This window comes from Rhyacophila brunnea, unplaced genomic scaffold, assembly GCF_057557595.1.
Source record: "Rhyacophila brunnea isolate RB1 unplaced genomic scaffold, BYU_Rbru_1.0 scaffold_8, whole genome shotgun sequence".
Taxonomy (NCBI): Eukaryota; Metazoa; Arthropoda; class Insecta; order Trichoptera; family Rhyacophilidae; genus Rhyacophila; species Rhyacophila brunnea.
In genome coordinates, this window is record NW_028233350.1 from 15,886,768 (window position 1) to 15,903,737 (window position 16,970).

At 32.8% G+C, this 16,970-nt stretch overlaps 1 protein-coding gene across 1 annotated transcript; it reads right to left on the reverse strand.

Annotated features, from left to right (window-relative positions):
• Nucleotides 1-890: 890 nt before the first annotated feature.
• Nucleotides 891-14,705, reverse strand: Syt12 (Synaptotagmin 12). Its single transcript, XM_085958697.1, has 7 exons — nucleotides 14,535-14,705; nucleotides 11,191-11,357; nucleotides 7,362-8,042; nucleotides 6,302-6,431; nucleotides 4,792-4,995; nucleotides 3,958-4,083; nucleotides 891-2,464 (listed from the first exon to the last, which is right to left on the reverse strand). Exons 1-7 carry the CDS (start codon nucleotides 14,703-14,705, stop codon nucleotides 2,144-2,146), a joined length of 1,800 nt encoding a protein of 599 aa, XP_085814823.1. The 3' UTR covers nucleotides 891-2,143.
• Nucleotides 14,706-16,970: the final 2,265 nt, after the last annotated feature.

The following is a 16,970-nucleotide window of genomic DNA, read 5'->3' on the forward strand; positions in this document are numbered from 1 at the left end:
CAATAAAATCCGACGGGGCAGTTAACTAGACCGATGCTGCCGGGATCGAATGACAATAAATAAGTGTCTAAGTACCTAATTGGTGTTTCCGCCGACAACATTGAAAAGTATCCACGCATATGGTTGAAATTGCATGTAAAAAATCTAAGCTTTGTGAAGTCAGTAGGTACCTACCAGCGCCGGCGGCTCAGCACTTTTTGACAATAGACAACTTCTTTTGTAGTTTACTTGTTTTGGGGATTTTTACGATGGTTTTCAGATTTTTATGTTCTATGCTTAAATAGAACGTGGCGTGAAAAATGTTATAGGATATAAAATGTTGACGATATAATGAGTAATGCTTATATCAAGCAAATTTAGTCGGTCCCATTTTCCTCGTAACAACCTAGTTCGACTGTAGTTGTAAATTCGAATGTGTGAAAAGATTTTTATCAAATTTTAGATAATTCATCATCAAAAGGGCTGATTCCGAATTGCCATTAAAATTTAAACAGTTTATTTTCTACAATAACGAACCAATTTTCCGTCACCGGTGCGCTCTTATCCATAAAATGAGTAATTTTCTACATTATTAACATCATTAAAGATTTATTCTCAAGTTGAGCCAGCAACTTGTGCTAAAAATTCAACATTTCTTACAAGAAGTATACGAAAAATATACAACACTATTCAATAGGCATTTTTATTTTTAGGACTCCTAATAAGCATTCGACTAAGTATTATCTCTTTTATTCAGAAATGGAAGCATATTATACGAGAATCTCACATTTTTGGTACCTAACACTATCGAGAGACACAGCATGTTACATCTATGAAATTCAAAATGGCAGCATTGTACAGCGACAAAGGAGTTGATTTTGGTAGGTATACTATTATACATTTCATTTTTTGTAGTCAGGTTAGGTCACATCACAGAACAGATTAATAAGATAGAAATGCAAAGCCGTCAACGTAGATCAAGACTTAGAAGTCGGATACGGTTTATGACTTAATGACGATCAGATCATAAAATGCGAGAAATACAAAACCTCCGAGTCAGTCATCATGTTTCTAGATAGTGTTAGGCACATGGAAGTATAAGAAGCTGTCGTTATATGGAAATAGCTTATTTTCATAATAATTATGAAGATGTGTTGCTATTATTGTTTCGTTCTCCCGACATTGCTGTCTCCTTTACACATTAATACAATTATTACAATTAGTTATGGTTTTTGATCGACAATATATTGTACTGACAGCATACAATGTCAACGTTATGGAAATTAACTAGGTATAGTTAAGAACACTATGCATTGACAGTGGAATAACAGATAAGCAAAATGGCAATGTTACTTCCCGGAATATGAGGTGTTTTAATTTTTTTAACTGTGTTTCTTTTTATGGTACTTAAATTAATTAAATAGTTACTTAATTAGTGTTTAATTGTAAATGTACACACGTCCGATAAAGTACACCCAGCATCGTTTTTACGTATATATTGAAATGGTAACACACTCTCGGTGTTCATTAATATTATTCACAAAATTCTCCATCGATTGATCGATTAATTATCGCAAATCTTTCATTCCTCTTTGGTTGGTGTTTGTGTAAATAATCGGTTCTCAATAATATTGCTTGATTCAAAACTACATTTAGGTAGGTAGTATTTCTGTTTGCAAAATAAAAAATATTTGACAGCGACTATCGGCTCTGTTTCAATGTTACGCCGCCAGCGGCGTCACCTGCAGAGCCATCTGTTTATCATAATGCGTTAGTTAATAATTATTTTTTCTTAATCATCCGAAAACCACTTGACTATACATAGTGAAACAATATAACCTTGAACATGGGTAGATCAATTTCTTCTATTGCACATTAGACAGGGAAAATTTTATTATTGTTTTATTCCCAACTTCTCTTACATCAAGCCTATTGCATCGTTTTTTTTTACTTGGCGCCACACTGACCATGACTTATTTTCTGCCAAAACTATTAAACATCACATATTGTTGTATGTTTGTCATACATAAGTAATACTATACATAGAGCCCTTAAACCACAACTTACTTCATGAGCCATAGAAGGTTTTGTATAATATTAATATAAAGTGCTTTTGTTAAAATGATCGCTTCTTATACTGCCATGATTAGACGTTTCTTATATTCTACTTAATATGTGGTCTTCTCAGAGCGTGCCACATGGAGACAGGTCTCCTGAGAGAAGTGACCATCTGATTCCAGTGATTACCAGCTTTGCTGTGTGCTTCACGGCTGAGCAATATGTGGCCGATCTTCTGGTGCTGAGTGATATGAAAGAATTCTACTCCAATAGGGTAATAAACCAAGGTGACTCGCAGTTCCACAGAGGATAACGCTTGCGGTGGCACGCTGAAGATGAAAGCCTCGTTAAAGGTAGGGGCTGTCTCGCTGTGTTTTATGGATGAGCGTTTCTTGTCAACTTTTTTGCCATTTCTTTGCAAGTATACCTGAAAAGAAAAATATGAATTTATTGCTAGAACATTAATTATATTTGACAGCTTTTATGCAGAAAGATCAGAAAATAATCTTGGGTCCACTACACAGTTCAAAAAGCATAAAAATATTGTGTAAAATCTATTACAGAAATTCACGTTCATTAATAATACAATATGAACAACGAACACCATCTGTAATATTATGATTTCTTAATACAACGAAAACAAATAAGTGTGATTGAAAAAGTGTGCACTATTTTTGTCGGATCGTCCATAGCATACCTAAACTATTATGGTTTGGTTAGGTAGGTTTTAATTTAATTTTAAAAACTAACCAACACTATCTGCAAACTATAGTCTTAGTTCAATGAAAACAAATACGTATGACTGACAAAGCTTAGTGTGCACTATTTATGTCAGATCTTAACAGCCTATCTCCACCCTTTGCCAGATCTTCATAGAGATTAGTTTCAAGTCATGTTGTGAATGTTTTCAAATTTATCAAGTTGTTTAAATCATCGTAATTTAGTAAATGCCCGTAGCTTAATTGGAAAAACATACTGGCGTGAATCAAGCAGATACAGGTTTAAGTCCCATCGGGTGTCGTATGTTATTTTCTATAAAATGATTTTTTCTAGTGTGTATGTCAGTTTTTCTCAAAGTGGGTGATAACGCCCCCTTGTGGGCGCTGGAGGCTTTCAGGGGGCCAGTAGAAGACTCAAAGAAAATTAGGGGACGTTAAGAAAATCTGAAGTAGTTCGAGAAACCATATTTAAAACACTGGAAAAGTGTTGTGACGAAAAGGAAATTCCTTTCAATAATATTGTGTCAGCTGCTACAGATGGCGCTCCGTCCATGACAGGGCGTTACAAAGGCTTCATAGCGTACTTAAAAAATAAAATTTCCTCTCATTGAAACATTCTTTGACCTCAGAAACAGGATATGGGTCACACCCTATCTATCCTATCTATCCTATCTATATAATAATGCATGTTTAAAAATAATTTTTGCAATAACTGTTTTTAAGATACGCAACAGATGGTAATGTAAAAAGGTAAGTTAAAAAATATGGGGGCGCTAGATTTTTTTAATTCTCAAAGTGGGCGGTGATCGAAATAAGTTTGAGAACCTGTGGTGTATATGCATGAGACGTTTTCAAATTATATATGTTCAATATGTAAATATATTATTTAAATTTGTAATTGAATCAGACTGCATAAATATAGTATATTGGAGGTATTACGGTCTTATTAAAATAAGACATAATATTACATGTGAGGTTTCTATTACTACCATATTTTAAATTTGGTGGTACATATATAGAACATTGAGAGTTTTACTAAATCTTGCGGTTTAATGAAATATATTTTTTTTTTTGGAAAAATTGTCATATTGGATGTTTTAACAGCTCACTAACAATATATTAATTTGCCGTGTTTAAATGCTTGAATGCACAAACAGTATTATTATTCTGTTTAATTTGTAAGCATAACTATTTCTAATACCTTTATAAAAACATTGTAGTTCATCGGATCCGGCAATCGTCGCGCTCTTGCAAGTATTAATGTTAGCCTTTCTGCAGTTGGTAAATATGAAAGCGACAGCATCAACTCACCAAACTCAACGTTACCCTGGAATTAAAATACATGTATATACACAGTTTTTCTTCAGCATATTAATTGTTCTATTGTGATCGTAGAATTGATATTTACATACACCATTGGGCTCATGCCATGACATAGAAGAACATTTCCTGACAATCTTTATAAAGTTAATTGATTTATTTTTGAAAAGTGAATTTAATTATTGTCAATCTTTAATAAATACGTATGTCATTCAATTTTTATATTTTGTGTCAATTGATAATGTACATAATAATTACTATTTATTTTAATTAGTAGTAAATCAATTCGTCACCTTAATACTACAACCAGTTAACTTGATTTTCATTGTTTTTGAGTTAGCTATGGAATATGATTCTACATTTCCTTCTCTACAAAATGATAAAACTAGGTAAGTCAGAAGTTAATGGGAACTGTATTAATTTTGTGTTTGTAAATGTTAGATAACTTTAAAACCATTAATTCATTAAATAAATAAAATAAATCTACAATATTTTTTCATACAATTGAACACTATTTAATTATTCTATTTGTTTTCAATTTTTATTTTAAATAATAATAATTAAAGCCAGTACGTTTTAAAAAAAAACATAGGTGCCGGAACTCATGTCTTGCCAAACTTCTAACCTACTAAAGAAAATTATATTCAAATATCATTTAAAGCAACTTTTTTATACTATAATAATAAAATGTTTCCTTCGTGAAGAATTTTCTCACCTGTCCCGTATCTGTTAGAGTCAACCATGTTGTAACTGGTTGCTTATAAGAGCTGGCATCTTGCAAAGAAAGTTCCGCTTCACCTATCAATGAACACGCCTCATTCTCTGTAGAATACACATGAAAGCTGAGCTTCCTGTTTCCTTTACCGATATCCACCAGAAATGTTTCATTGAAACTAGGACAATTGGTGCCTCGACATACCTGGAAAACATTACAAAGTCTCATTTTACACAACTAGATTTTTAGCATCATACGTAAGTAAACTGACCACGGATAGTGATTGAATAGCCGACCACTCAATCTATACTGCATGCCATAGTCTGTGAGGGGGTGCAGTAGCCCTTACCAGTATGAGACAAAGATATATTATAATAATTGGATGTAGGACCACTCAACCTATACTGATTTCATTGTCTGTGAGGGAAGACAGTAGCTCTTACCAAAAGTGGACGACAGTGAATTTAGCTTATTGTCAGATATTTATAGGCCAAATTGCATTGTGGACGGCAATGAACCACTATAATAAAAAGCCCTAGTATAATAATCTATTTTCTTTTCATATTCTCCGTCTTTCGATTGCTAACAAGTATAATTATTAAACAATCATTTAATTTGGGTGGAGTAAGAAGAAATATTTTTTTTGCATTATTTCTATGATATATTGTGTAAATAAGTATCAATGAATCCAAAAAGACAATTTTACCGGAGCAAAAACTAAGTTAAAAAGTTTAATTCTGGAAGTCATTTCTACATTAATTAGATGGCTAGGATGGGTAAATAGGATTGATGAGTCACGCATGACAAAGAAACTAAAATTCAGGAAGCCAGAAGCAAACAAAAACCTGGTCAATCTCGGACAGGATGGAGGGATAGTGGTGAGTTGGATTTAGAGAACTTGAGCGTTCATAACTAACAATACCCACATAGAGTTGTAACTCAAGGAAGAAAAATAATAAATTCTTTGTAGCACATTTATATGTACGTAGATTGTAGACGACTGAAGGTTTCATATATTCAGAGTGTTTTTACGTAGCTGTTGTAAAATTACCAAAAATGGAAAGAAGCTCATAAGTCTTCTCATCAAAGATTATATGCATTAGGTATACTTTACAATAATATTATATACTGTCCAACAGGATTTGGCTACGTGTTAAAACTGTGAACTAACAAGCTCCTCCCATTTTTAATCGTACTCCGATTGAAACGCCTTCCGGTTAGCGACGAATTGTCCACGTGTTAAAACTGTAAACCAACGAAGCTCTTCCCACTTTTAACCGCACTAGCGACTTCCGATTATTGCCTAGATCTTCTTGTCGGACAGTAGGACATTATTATGGATTTCAGAATAAATTACTACTAATTAGCTTGTTATTAGAAAACTTTCCTAAGGAATTGGTTAAAATCTACAGGATGCATGGATACAAAACATACACTACTATATATATTACATGCGCATGACCTGCTTCAAGTAATTTTTTCTTTATAAAGAAAGCTTTGATAAACGTACTTTTGATTTAAAATGGCCGCCTTGATGATCTGGTGACAAGAAAATTCCTACATAAGTATCTGGAGCATCTCCTGGCAGATTTCTCGCTTCTATTACATTTACAGCTAGCAGTGCATCATTCGCGTTTATCCTGTAACAAAAGCATGTTTAATTAACACAAATGCTAGAATGATAATGTGTACCTACAAGAAAAATTTAGATTTAAAAATTTTAATATCTATTGAAACCTTTGTGGGAACCAACAACCCATAGCTTGTCAGCATAATATAGGTCTACGATATAGGAGCTGACCTCAATTTACTAAATATTCACCTACAGTCAGCACAGTATCCAATTATCACATACGTCAATAAATAGCTAACCTTAATTTATTGAATATCCATTTTCACCTACAGTCAGCCGGTATCCAATTGTTGCATACTCAATAAAATAACTGACCGCAATTATAATATTCATTTTCATCTACAGTCAGCGTAATATCCAATTATTGCTTACTCAATAAAATAGCTGATCCGCCATTTATTGAATATTTATTTCAACACATTATTCAATTGTGCGTAGGTCAATAAATAGCGGATCGGAAGTGATTGGCGATTGCCATTTGACATTTACTGTCATTTATGAATCATGTCAAAATTGTGTGTTTTTTGTTTTTAGCGGTTGGCACTATGTATTTCCTATAAGAATGTTGTCTATCTATGGTCTGCGAGTTGGGTTCTGTTCAAAATATTATTGAATTTACAGAGACTTGTTACTAGGTTACTCCATCATTGAATTTACAGAGATCGTGTTCGTTCATAATATTTTGCAAAATGATGAAACCATACACTAAAATGGTTACCGTGACAGCATGATAGTACGCTACATGCATCTCAATATAATTACAACATCAGACTCATTTTTTTAAAACAAATGAACTGCATTACCGCTCGAGCTTTCATTAATTATTTTCGCCAATTGATGTCACTACATGTATATGCAATGAAATGGATATAACTATAATTATGAGAACTGTCGTGACTATAATTATTATGTGATTTTATAATCACAAAAGGCTTACCTGTAACATCGGAGTGATAAACACAGTTGTCCCGTGACCGTTGGCAATGGTGACTCCAGAGGTCCAAGAGAAGTATCGGAGCTTACTGAATCACATGATATAGCTCTCCTTACGGCGCCACCGGTGCCACTGACGGAAGTACCCGTCGATATATCTTCGCTTTGCTCATTATCATAACTGTTCTTCCTGATGAGCATTTGGAATCTGCTCGGTTGGTGCATATTTTTAAATTTTTTATCACATTCATTTGTAAGCTCGGTGCATTGTGATGTGCTGCCATCTAGTAGCGACTCTTCTACTAGGCCTGTTTCATAATAAGCACTATCCTTCGCAAAGAAGGGATTAAATTGACAGTTCATTTGATTAGCGTTTGTTAGAAATGGATTTGTACTAATGTATTCAGGTTTTTTAAATATATTTAAATTGTTTCTTGTGTTCCAATCGTTTTGGTCATTGTCAGTCGTGTCCAGGGCTTCATTCATCCTCTGCATCGGACTTAAATTTGACGTTGTTTGGGAAGTGGAGCTGTCGCAATTGATCTCTTTGCTCATGTCTGCCGATATCAGTGATCTGGTGATAGCGGTACTGATGTTGTACAAATAGAATGAGTCTGTTTTTTCTTGAATCTTTTCTTCAAATACAACCGGAGATTCGACCAAACGATTCGGAGATTTCGGTTCTCTAAAAAAAGGAGCATAAAATAAGATTTACAAAGTGCTACACCTAATAACTACGATCTAAAAATACACACACAAAATAAAACATTCTATTAAGGTGAAATGTTTATAGGTATCTGTGAGAAAATGTGATGTTTAATGACATCTAGTTGTTGTTTAATAAATAAATAAGATTTATTGCGCGGGGCCATCAATACTTTCTCTTTCACTCATCGAATGTCGCATACCGCACCGTCCGGGTGCTCCCACTATCCGGCGCACCCACTACAGCGCGGAGACGTTATCACATAGACGGCAAAGAATGAGTTGACTATATAAGGCGACGCTTGGCGTTCAATTATCAATTAGTCGCGCTTGATTTCATCAAGAGATCTAATTCACCTAGTTCACTTCAGTAGCCTTGCTTGCACTCTGAAAACGGATAAATACAGTCAGCCGTAAGCCTTATCAGAGTCAAGTGAGCTATTCGATTGAACTAGGTACAAGATCCGATTACGCGGTAGTTCCCTTATAGATTTCATTAAAAAAACTTTAGTCGATTACCACCAGGTCGCAGTAATAAATAAACAAAATATGGTTTCGTTATTATTTCAATGAAAGTGACCAATTATATTAGTAAATTTTATTTCAACGACTTATATTTTATCCTAACAATATTTTTTTTTAATAAGTTTTGGCAAAAATCGAGTACCTAGGAATGGATAAAAAAGATTATTTACACATAAATGGCATTAAGGGGGATGCTTATACCAGCAGAGGCACCTAGCGGAAAAATACGAAGCTTGCGATTTGAGACATTTTTAAAAAAATATAAATGTGTATGTATACCTTGAAATCCTTTTTATTTATATGAAATCTTATTTAGGTATGGTCTCAATATAAGCTCGATTTGATATAAATAAAAAGGATTTCAAGTTTACACATTTATATTTTTATAAAAATCGATGTTTTTTAAAATAAATATAAAAAATATTAAAACTCTGAATTAGTCAAAAATATGTACGAGAAAAAATTGAAAACTTAATAAACTAAATTTTAATAATAAATATGAGCATAAAATATAATGTAATAATATGTTGTGGTCCTGTGACAAATTCACATTTTATAACATTTTTTTAAGTAAGTAAGTGTAAGTTTATCTTTGACTTAAAAAAAATATATTTTTCTTTTTAATGTTTTCAGATACATCAAAAAAATGTCTCAAATTGCAAGCTTCGTATTTTTCCGCTAGGTGCCTCTGTTGGTATAAGTAACCCCCTTAAATAATAAAACACAACAATTAATATTAAAAAATAAAAGACTAAACTTACATGAAAACTAAAACATTTAAAAGATATTTTTTTAAGCCCAAGATAAATATCTGTCATCAATATTGAGATACCTATTTTTAATATATTATTACAAAAAAAAAGATAACCTCATTGGAAGTATAACATAGTTATAGATGACAACTGTTTCATTCAATTTTGAATTTATCAACAATTTCTACCTGGAAACCATTCAAGAGGAATCAATTTTGGTGAAGGAGTCAGATCAATGGCATTATTACTAAAGAAACATTTTCCATCTGCAAATTATGAGTAGAACCCAAGTAAAATACAATGTACATAAGTACGGTTTACAAATCAGTCTGGTAGATGGCAGGAAGTGTGAAAGTGGAAAGGCATCGGAGACAGATTTAATTCCCGCTTATGCATACTGTACATCAGGTAGTCTGCAATAGATATGGTCGAGACCCACAAAGATGCTGCGGGGGAATTGTTCGCCTGGAACTCACTTTTCATGTCAGAAGCCAGGCAAAAATGATATGATAATATTATTCTATTTTAAAAAAAGGATGTTAATTTTATTATTCAAACTGTATTCATGCCTGTAAATGGATGCACTATTAATATACGTACATAAATAATTTTGTGATGACTGCGGCTCGAATGGCAATGTTATAGTACTGATTTTAATGGAATATCTATTTAATTAGTGGTAAAGACTCAACCGATAGTGTTGTTGTGTCAAATGAAAAGTAGGATTGCAAATTATAAAGCTATGTATGGATGATGAGCAAATTTATTTTAAGAAGAATATTGCATTATGACAATAACATCATCCTGAGAAAACAGAGCCTAACTGGTCATAGACAGCAGTGGCGAGGGGTGGAGGCAGGCTGTTAAGATTCCACATAAATAATGCACACTACAGTTTGCCAGTCATACTTACTTGTTTTCATTGAGCTAAGAATACAATTTGCAGATGGTGCTGGTTTGTTTATAAATTCAATTAAGCCCTGCCTAAACCAAATCATAATAGTTTAGTTATGTTATGGGCAATCCGACAAAAATTGTGCACACTTTTTTTATAGATACTTATTTGTTTTCGTTAAATTAAGAATACATATTATTTATTACAGATGGTGTTGGCTAGTTTTTTAAACTTCATTAAGTCCTGCCTAACCAAACCAAAATTAATAAAAAATATTCTTCTATCTATAAAAATCTAAAATGATGTATGGTTTAATGGGATAATTTTAGATATTTTACAGATAAATAATTATGTACTATGGCATGGAGTATAATTGAATTATAAATACTAACAAACACTATCTACACCCTGTAGTCTTAGTTCAATGAAAACTAATACGTTTGACTAATAAAGTTTAGCGTGCACTACTTATGTCGGTTCTTAACAGTCTACGTCCACCCTTCACCACTGATACACAGTGCATAAGGATATTGAATATGTATATCTATTGCTAATGGCTTATTGTAGAATTTAATAATCAATGGGTCTCAGCCTCGACACTATAATATCATCATTGAGCTGTTAAAACCTCCGATGTGTCAAAATTTGCAGCAGAGACAAAAAAATGAAGATAAACTTTCTAATGTTTTTGTAAGTGTTTGAAGTCTGATAAATCGAAATCACAGGTAGCAGAGGACTGATCATCATTGATCATTTACAATCAATAGATCCAATGTGATGACTACATACATTGGAGATATAAGTCTTATTAAAATTGTATTGTCTACCATCTTTAATTTAGTTAATTTATATTGAGAATGAAAGTTATATTGAGAATGAAAATGTGTATCTCTACAAAATAATATAATGCCATCTATGAGAAAACGGCTAAAGGTGCAATGAACGAATGATCATACTGAGGGATAATGGCGGGTGCTGGCCTCAACGGCTGTGGCGGTATGGATGACTCGCTATGGCTGATGCTGATGGGAAAGATTGTCATAGCGGTCATGGAATACTCCGCGTCCACCACGTCGAAGCGGTGGAAATTTTCACCGACAAATTCGTCTGCGTCACTTTTCACCTGTAATTATAATATAAACCGAATGCATGATGTTATGGTGGAGTGTAATATTTATATCGGAGACATCTAGTGACGGAATTACAGTGATGTGTTAGTTCCTCAATCCGACCACAGATGGCTTCACTTGTCTGAACTTTATAATTTAGAGTAATCCCGCGTCTACGTTTCTTATTTTGGGCACTTTCATTGAAAAAAGGTCAACCACTGGTACATGGTCAACGACTGGTACATTTACCTTAATATTAATAAAATTATAAATATGGTTGTCACAATAAGGCAACTCGATGTATAAATAAAAATGATCTCAAGTTAAAATCATTCTATATCCTAGAGAAATAAATAGTTTTTAAATAATATGGAAGATACATTTATACACACTTACCTACTATATTTTTTAAATCACTATGGTGGAGCTATTTGTTCTTTTAAATTCTTATTGTTTTTAGATTAAATTCAGAGAATTTTTCAGTAAATTATATTTAATGTGCCCTACCTAGCGGAAAAATATTAAGCTTGCAATATGAGACATATTATTGATATTTTATATTTTAAGTGTTTTAATTAATCAACACGTATCTAAAAATATTAGAAAGGTAAACTTACAACTATTAAAAACAACATTTTAAAATGTAAATTTGTTCAAGGATCTAATTTGTGGATATAATTTACATGGAGCCATGGGCGGAGCATTCACCATAATAATTGCATCTCTCACGAGTCCGTCAGTAGATGTCTGTAGTACTTATTGTATTCCCCTTTGAGAAGAAGAAGGGAAACCAACTATCACAATGAGCATGGCAATATGAAAAAGTTGCTTGACGTAAGTAGTGAAAAAAATATTCATGATAGATAAAAGAAATGTAGACTTTTTAAATTCTTGTATCTTGTTTTTTTATTTATTTTTTGATTGATTAACTTATTTTTTTCCAAAATTAAAAAAAAACCAAGTACATGATTGCACTGTGTGCATCCAGGATTCTGGATTTTCATATAGGTATATAAAGAGCCACACCATAGTCACGTTCTCACACAATATTAAATACACAAGTTCAAAATTTAATACGCGTATCTTGTCACTTACAACATTTAGAAAGGAAAACTCACGAAAATACGGTAAATGTGCCGCAGAGGTGGACATGAGATTTTACGACTTTCTTTTTAGACCAAACCAAACCTAACCTAACCTAACATAACCTAATCTAACCTACCCCAAACTAATAATATTACCTCATATAATCTTAGTTTGTGATAATGGTGTATCAAAATGAATGAAAATTTCAAATTTTCAATTAACGATTATTGGATAGAAAAGCCGATGCGCCGACAGAATAGGGTACTTATTATAATTGTCTAGATAAAATAAACTGTTTTCGTAAAAAAAAAATTATAAAAGCTCGTGTCCACCTCTGCGGCACAATTACCGAAAATACAAGTATAATGGGGAAAGAAAATACCTATATTTTTATCAAGAGATATTGGGAGCTGCACCCGCATTTGCCCACGTCTGGCATACACAGGTAGTCTATAAGGAATGATATTGTTTTAAGAAGTGTAATAAATGCCTATGGGCCTTTAGAGAATACGGAATACGAAAAAGAGCAATTTCATATTATATTTTACCCAGCGCTCGAAATGAAAAAGTTTACGAACCGGAGCGCTCGAAAATTTTCTGAGAATATTAACATGGTTATCAAATTTATAAACATAAGTGTGCTAGATTTTTTGTTATATGCCATATCTAGCTAAGACGGTCAAATTATTTTGTCCACGAGACGGAGCGATAACTTTACAGATTTCACGAACCGGAACGGCGCTCCGGTGCGTTCTGGTCCATTTCGAGCCCTGATTTTACCGATAATTAACAATTAAAAATATTTTAAATACGTAATCAATACTTTTAAAAATGTGTGTTCGCTGAATGGTCCCCTCTTATTATTTAAGTAGTATTTATTGTATAGTTATTTTATCATTCAAATATAGTTAAATAAATACAAAATTATTAATAATTTATAGTTGTAATGTATTTTATATTTAATTTAATAAAAAAAACAATTTTTGTATTAAGAAAATGTAGGCAACTGGAAATATTTTCTTATTTTTACTTTCGGTATGGTTAAGATCGTTAGCAACATTTTAATTATACAAATAACTGTAAAATAATATAATAATAAATAAGGGGACACCATTCAACGACAGCACATTTTATAAGGGATTCTTTCAAAATTGTATTTTTATATTTGAATTTTAAAAAATATGTATTTTTTATGTATATCGCTAGAACGCAGAATAATTGCTATAACATAATATCGCTTCGTGTTCATAGTAGCAAGTAATGAAATATGAAATGAAAGGGTGGTTTACTGTTTACTAAGTATTTGGAGACACGGTTCAGATTACGGAGGGTAATAATAGTTTTGGTCGCGCGACTCAGGATTTTTTTTTACCCAAGCCGTTTTTCCTCAAAACAATTTTCTATCCAGAATCAAAGTGCTTTTTAGATCTTTTACCTCCTAAAAAATCGTCAAAACGATCAAATTTTCCGTCCAAATTGAAAATTCTGTCCCAAGTCGAGAGCTTTTTATCTCTAACAAATGTTTTTAAAGTGATGTTTGTATATTTGTAATGTCACATATTATATACGCCCACGGTGGCCGCGCGGCTTAAGCGTTGGACTATAACGCCGTGGGTCCCAGGTTCGAATCCCGGGTCTGGCAAGTACACATATTGTTTTTCAATTTGTGTGTGTCAGGGTATGGACCTATAGGTTGAGCAAGTGGCTGACATGCATTTCTCGTAAAAAACAAAATCTGTCAATACAAACCTCTACTCTGTGGAGGCCCATATGATCCTATTAGGCTCGGACATGGTCGAAAGAAGAAAGAATGTCACATATTATGCTAGGTACTTACTTATTATTTTTAAAAGTCATTGAAACTGTTTTATGTTAATTTTATAATAATAGATTATTATAATATGTGAAAACTGTCATGTTGTTTCTTTTTAATGTTGCTATTGGGCGACAAATATTTTTCATATTATCGGTATCACTTTGAAAGTCGCAATTCTCAGAAGTTGAACTTTGAACTTATTATTTATATGAATTCAGACGTATTCTGGAAACGACCAAAGCTCTCTGCGGCTTGTGGTGTCAATGATTATTCTAAACAGGTTGTTTACCAAATATCCGTTGGCATTGTAGATCCCCGATCTGGTCAAGTTGGCCTTCTCCTCGTGGCTGGATCTGAACCAATAAGCAGCACGAGACCATAGACCGAGGAGTCTGCAGACTGCAAACACCAGGGTCATGGCGACAGCAGCCCAACACAGCAAGCCGACTATCCAGTGCATCTTGAAAGAATTCTAAAAAAATGGGACACAATAAAATATTATAAGACATGAGATATTTTGTTGTCTATCCAATGAATAACGTGCAATATTTTGTGAGGGTTCAGAGGATAACACGTAAAGAATATTTTAAGATCTGAGTATTAAGCGAATACAAGTAACATATTAGTAAACAATTACTTAGGAGCAGTAAGGAAGCAATGAGGAACAGAAATATCAATAAGTATATATTTTTGCGGAGTAATAAAGGAACACTTGAAAACAACACGTCATTTACAAGTAGTTGAAAACAGATATGTAGAATTTACAATCGCATATTTAATTTTGAAGTCGATTTACTCAACTAAGTAGTCACGGGTCACTTATACTTCTTCAATTATCAGCTCCTCAGTTATACTAAACGTGTTTATTATATATTATTATACAGGTACTATAATATACTAAGTGTGTTACATTCCTTTATCGCTTTATCTATCTTTAATGACTGGCTAGAAAAAAACCAATCTTATCATACCTAGGTTCATAAAAATAATAAAGAGAAAAAAATATTTCAATTTGATTTTGTGAACAGTATCTTTACGTTGTATTATAATAAGATCTCGTTATTATTTTTGTAAAGAACAAATAAACTACATTAGTTAAATGAGTAGCCTATTATCGAAAATACATATTTGTAGGTTATAAGATATATGATACTTGAAACGTTTTTTACACAGTGAAATTTCAAATCAAAATATTTAAAATATATATTTTCACCTCTGTGAACTAACAATGAAACGAGAAAGTCGAACTTACCTGTGATTAATTAATTTATTATTCAGCGGTACAAGATTTCAGCAAAGCAGGAAAAATGCAACTGTTGCATCCATGTGTGCACGAAAATGCAACCAAACCGGGTCAATTCAATTATCGACTAAAACTTCCCTTTCCTTTTGCGACACTGTCATTAATTATTATTATATACAACACAAATCATCCCTTGACACTTGAAAACTATTTATCATCCATGCGATATCATTGCCTCTCCTTCATAAAGATGTATCGAAGCCCCTTTTTAATTAAACTTGTAAATAAAAAGCTTTTTACCCTGTTTTTAAGGGACTATAAGCGTCAGTTATGAACAAGGTATCACATTGTGCGAACTAGATATCTGTTTACGTACTTTATAACCAAGCATTCTGAAATATATATATATAAATGAACTGAGTCGCATCAATGCTTCGAAGCTCGCCGTATAGTTTCACGTGATTGCATAGTTATTTTTCTATTAGTAAATAAAGCTCTTCCGATTGTGCTCTCTTGTCCATGACTTCCTTAACTTTTCCAGCACTCTATTCTGCTAGATGTTGTGCCAAGCATGTACTTACATCAAGAAATCGTCCTTAAAGTCTTAAAGAGTTACCCTATTCACGATTTTGGATATTCACGATTCACACATCAATAATTGCGCAATTTTTGCAAGAGACACAAAAACCTATTTTTTGTGGAAATATAACAAAAAAAATGTAAAATACAAACACCAATAATTGCGCAATCGTGAATTGCGCAATTTTTGCAAGAGACACAAAATCCATTCGTTCTACAAAATGGTCTCTCCTGGGAAAAATTGCGCAATCGGAAAAACCCATTTTCCGCAAAAATGGGATTTGTCTCTCTTACAAAAATTGCGCTCACGATTGCGCAATTATTGATGTTTGTATTTTTTTATTTTTCGGGATTTCGGCCATTCGGGATTTCGGCCTTCGGGATTTCGTCCGGCACTCAGTACCTAAGTAGTTTATCAATCAAACTACTGAAACATTTATACTTAGCAGATAACTTACTTAATATTTTGTTTGTAATTTCATACTATCTTAAAATACGCATTTATGCATAATAATATACATGTTTAAGCTTTATTATAATATTAAGTCGATAAAACGCTGAAATATAATGTAATTTTCATTCTAACATCTAACATTATTTTTAATATTTGTTGTAAATATAAATAAGTACCCATGTATAGACAATAAATTAATTGATTTTGGACATCTTTAAGTTTTAACGAGGGAAGAATTATTTTCTTTTAATAAACATCATAAGGCATAATAATTATTCTCAATCTATATTAAAAAGGTGTCAAGCGCGAAATGTATAAGGTACGACTACTGAGAAGATAGAAGCATATTAAGCTGACTTGCTTATTTACTCCAACAAATCGTAACGTACGTCTATTCCTTTGCGCATTTAATTCAACTGTGCGGCGTCCAATCCTCCCGGAGGCCAATT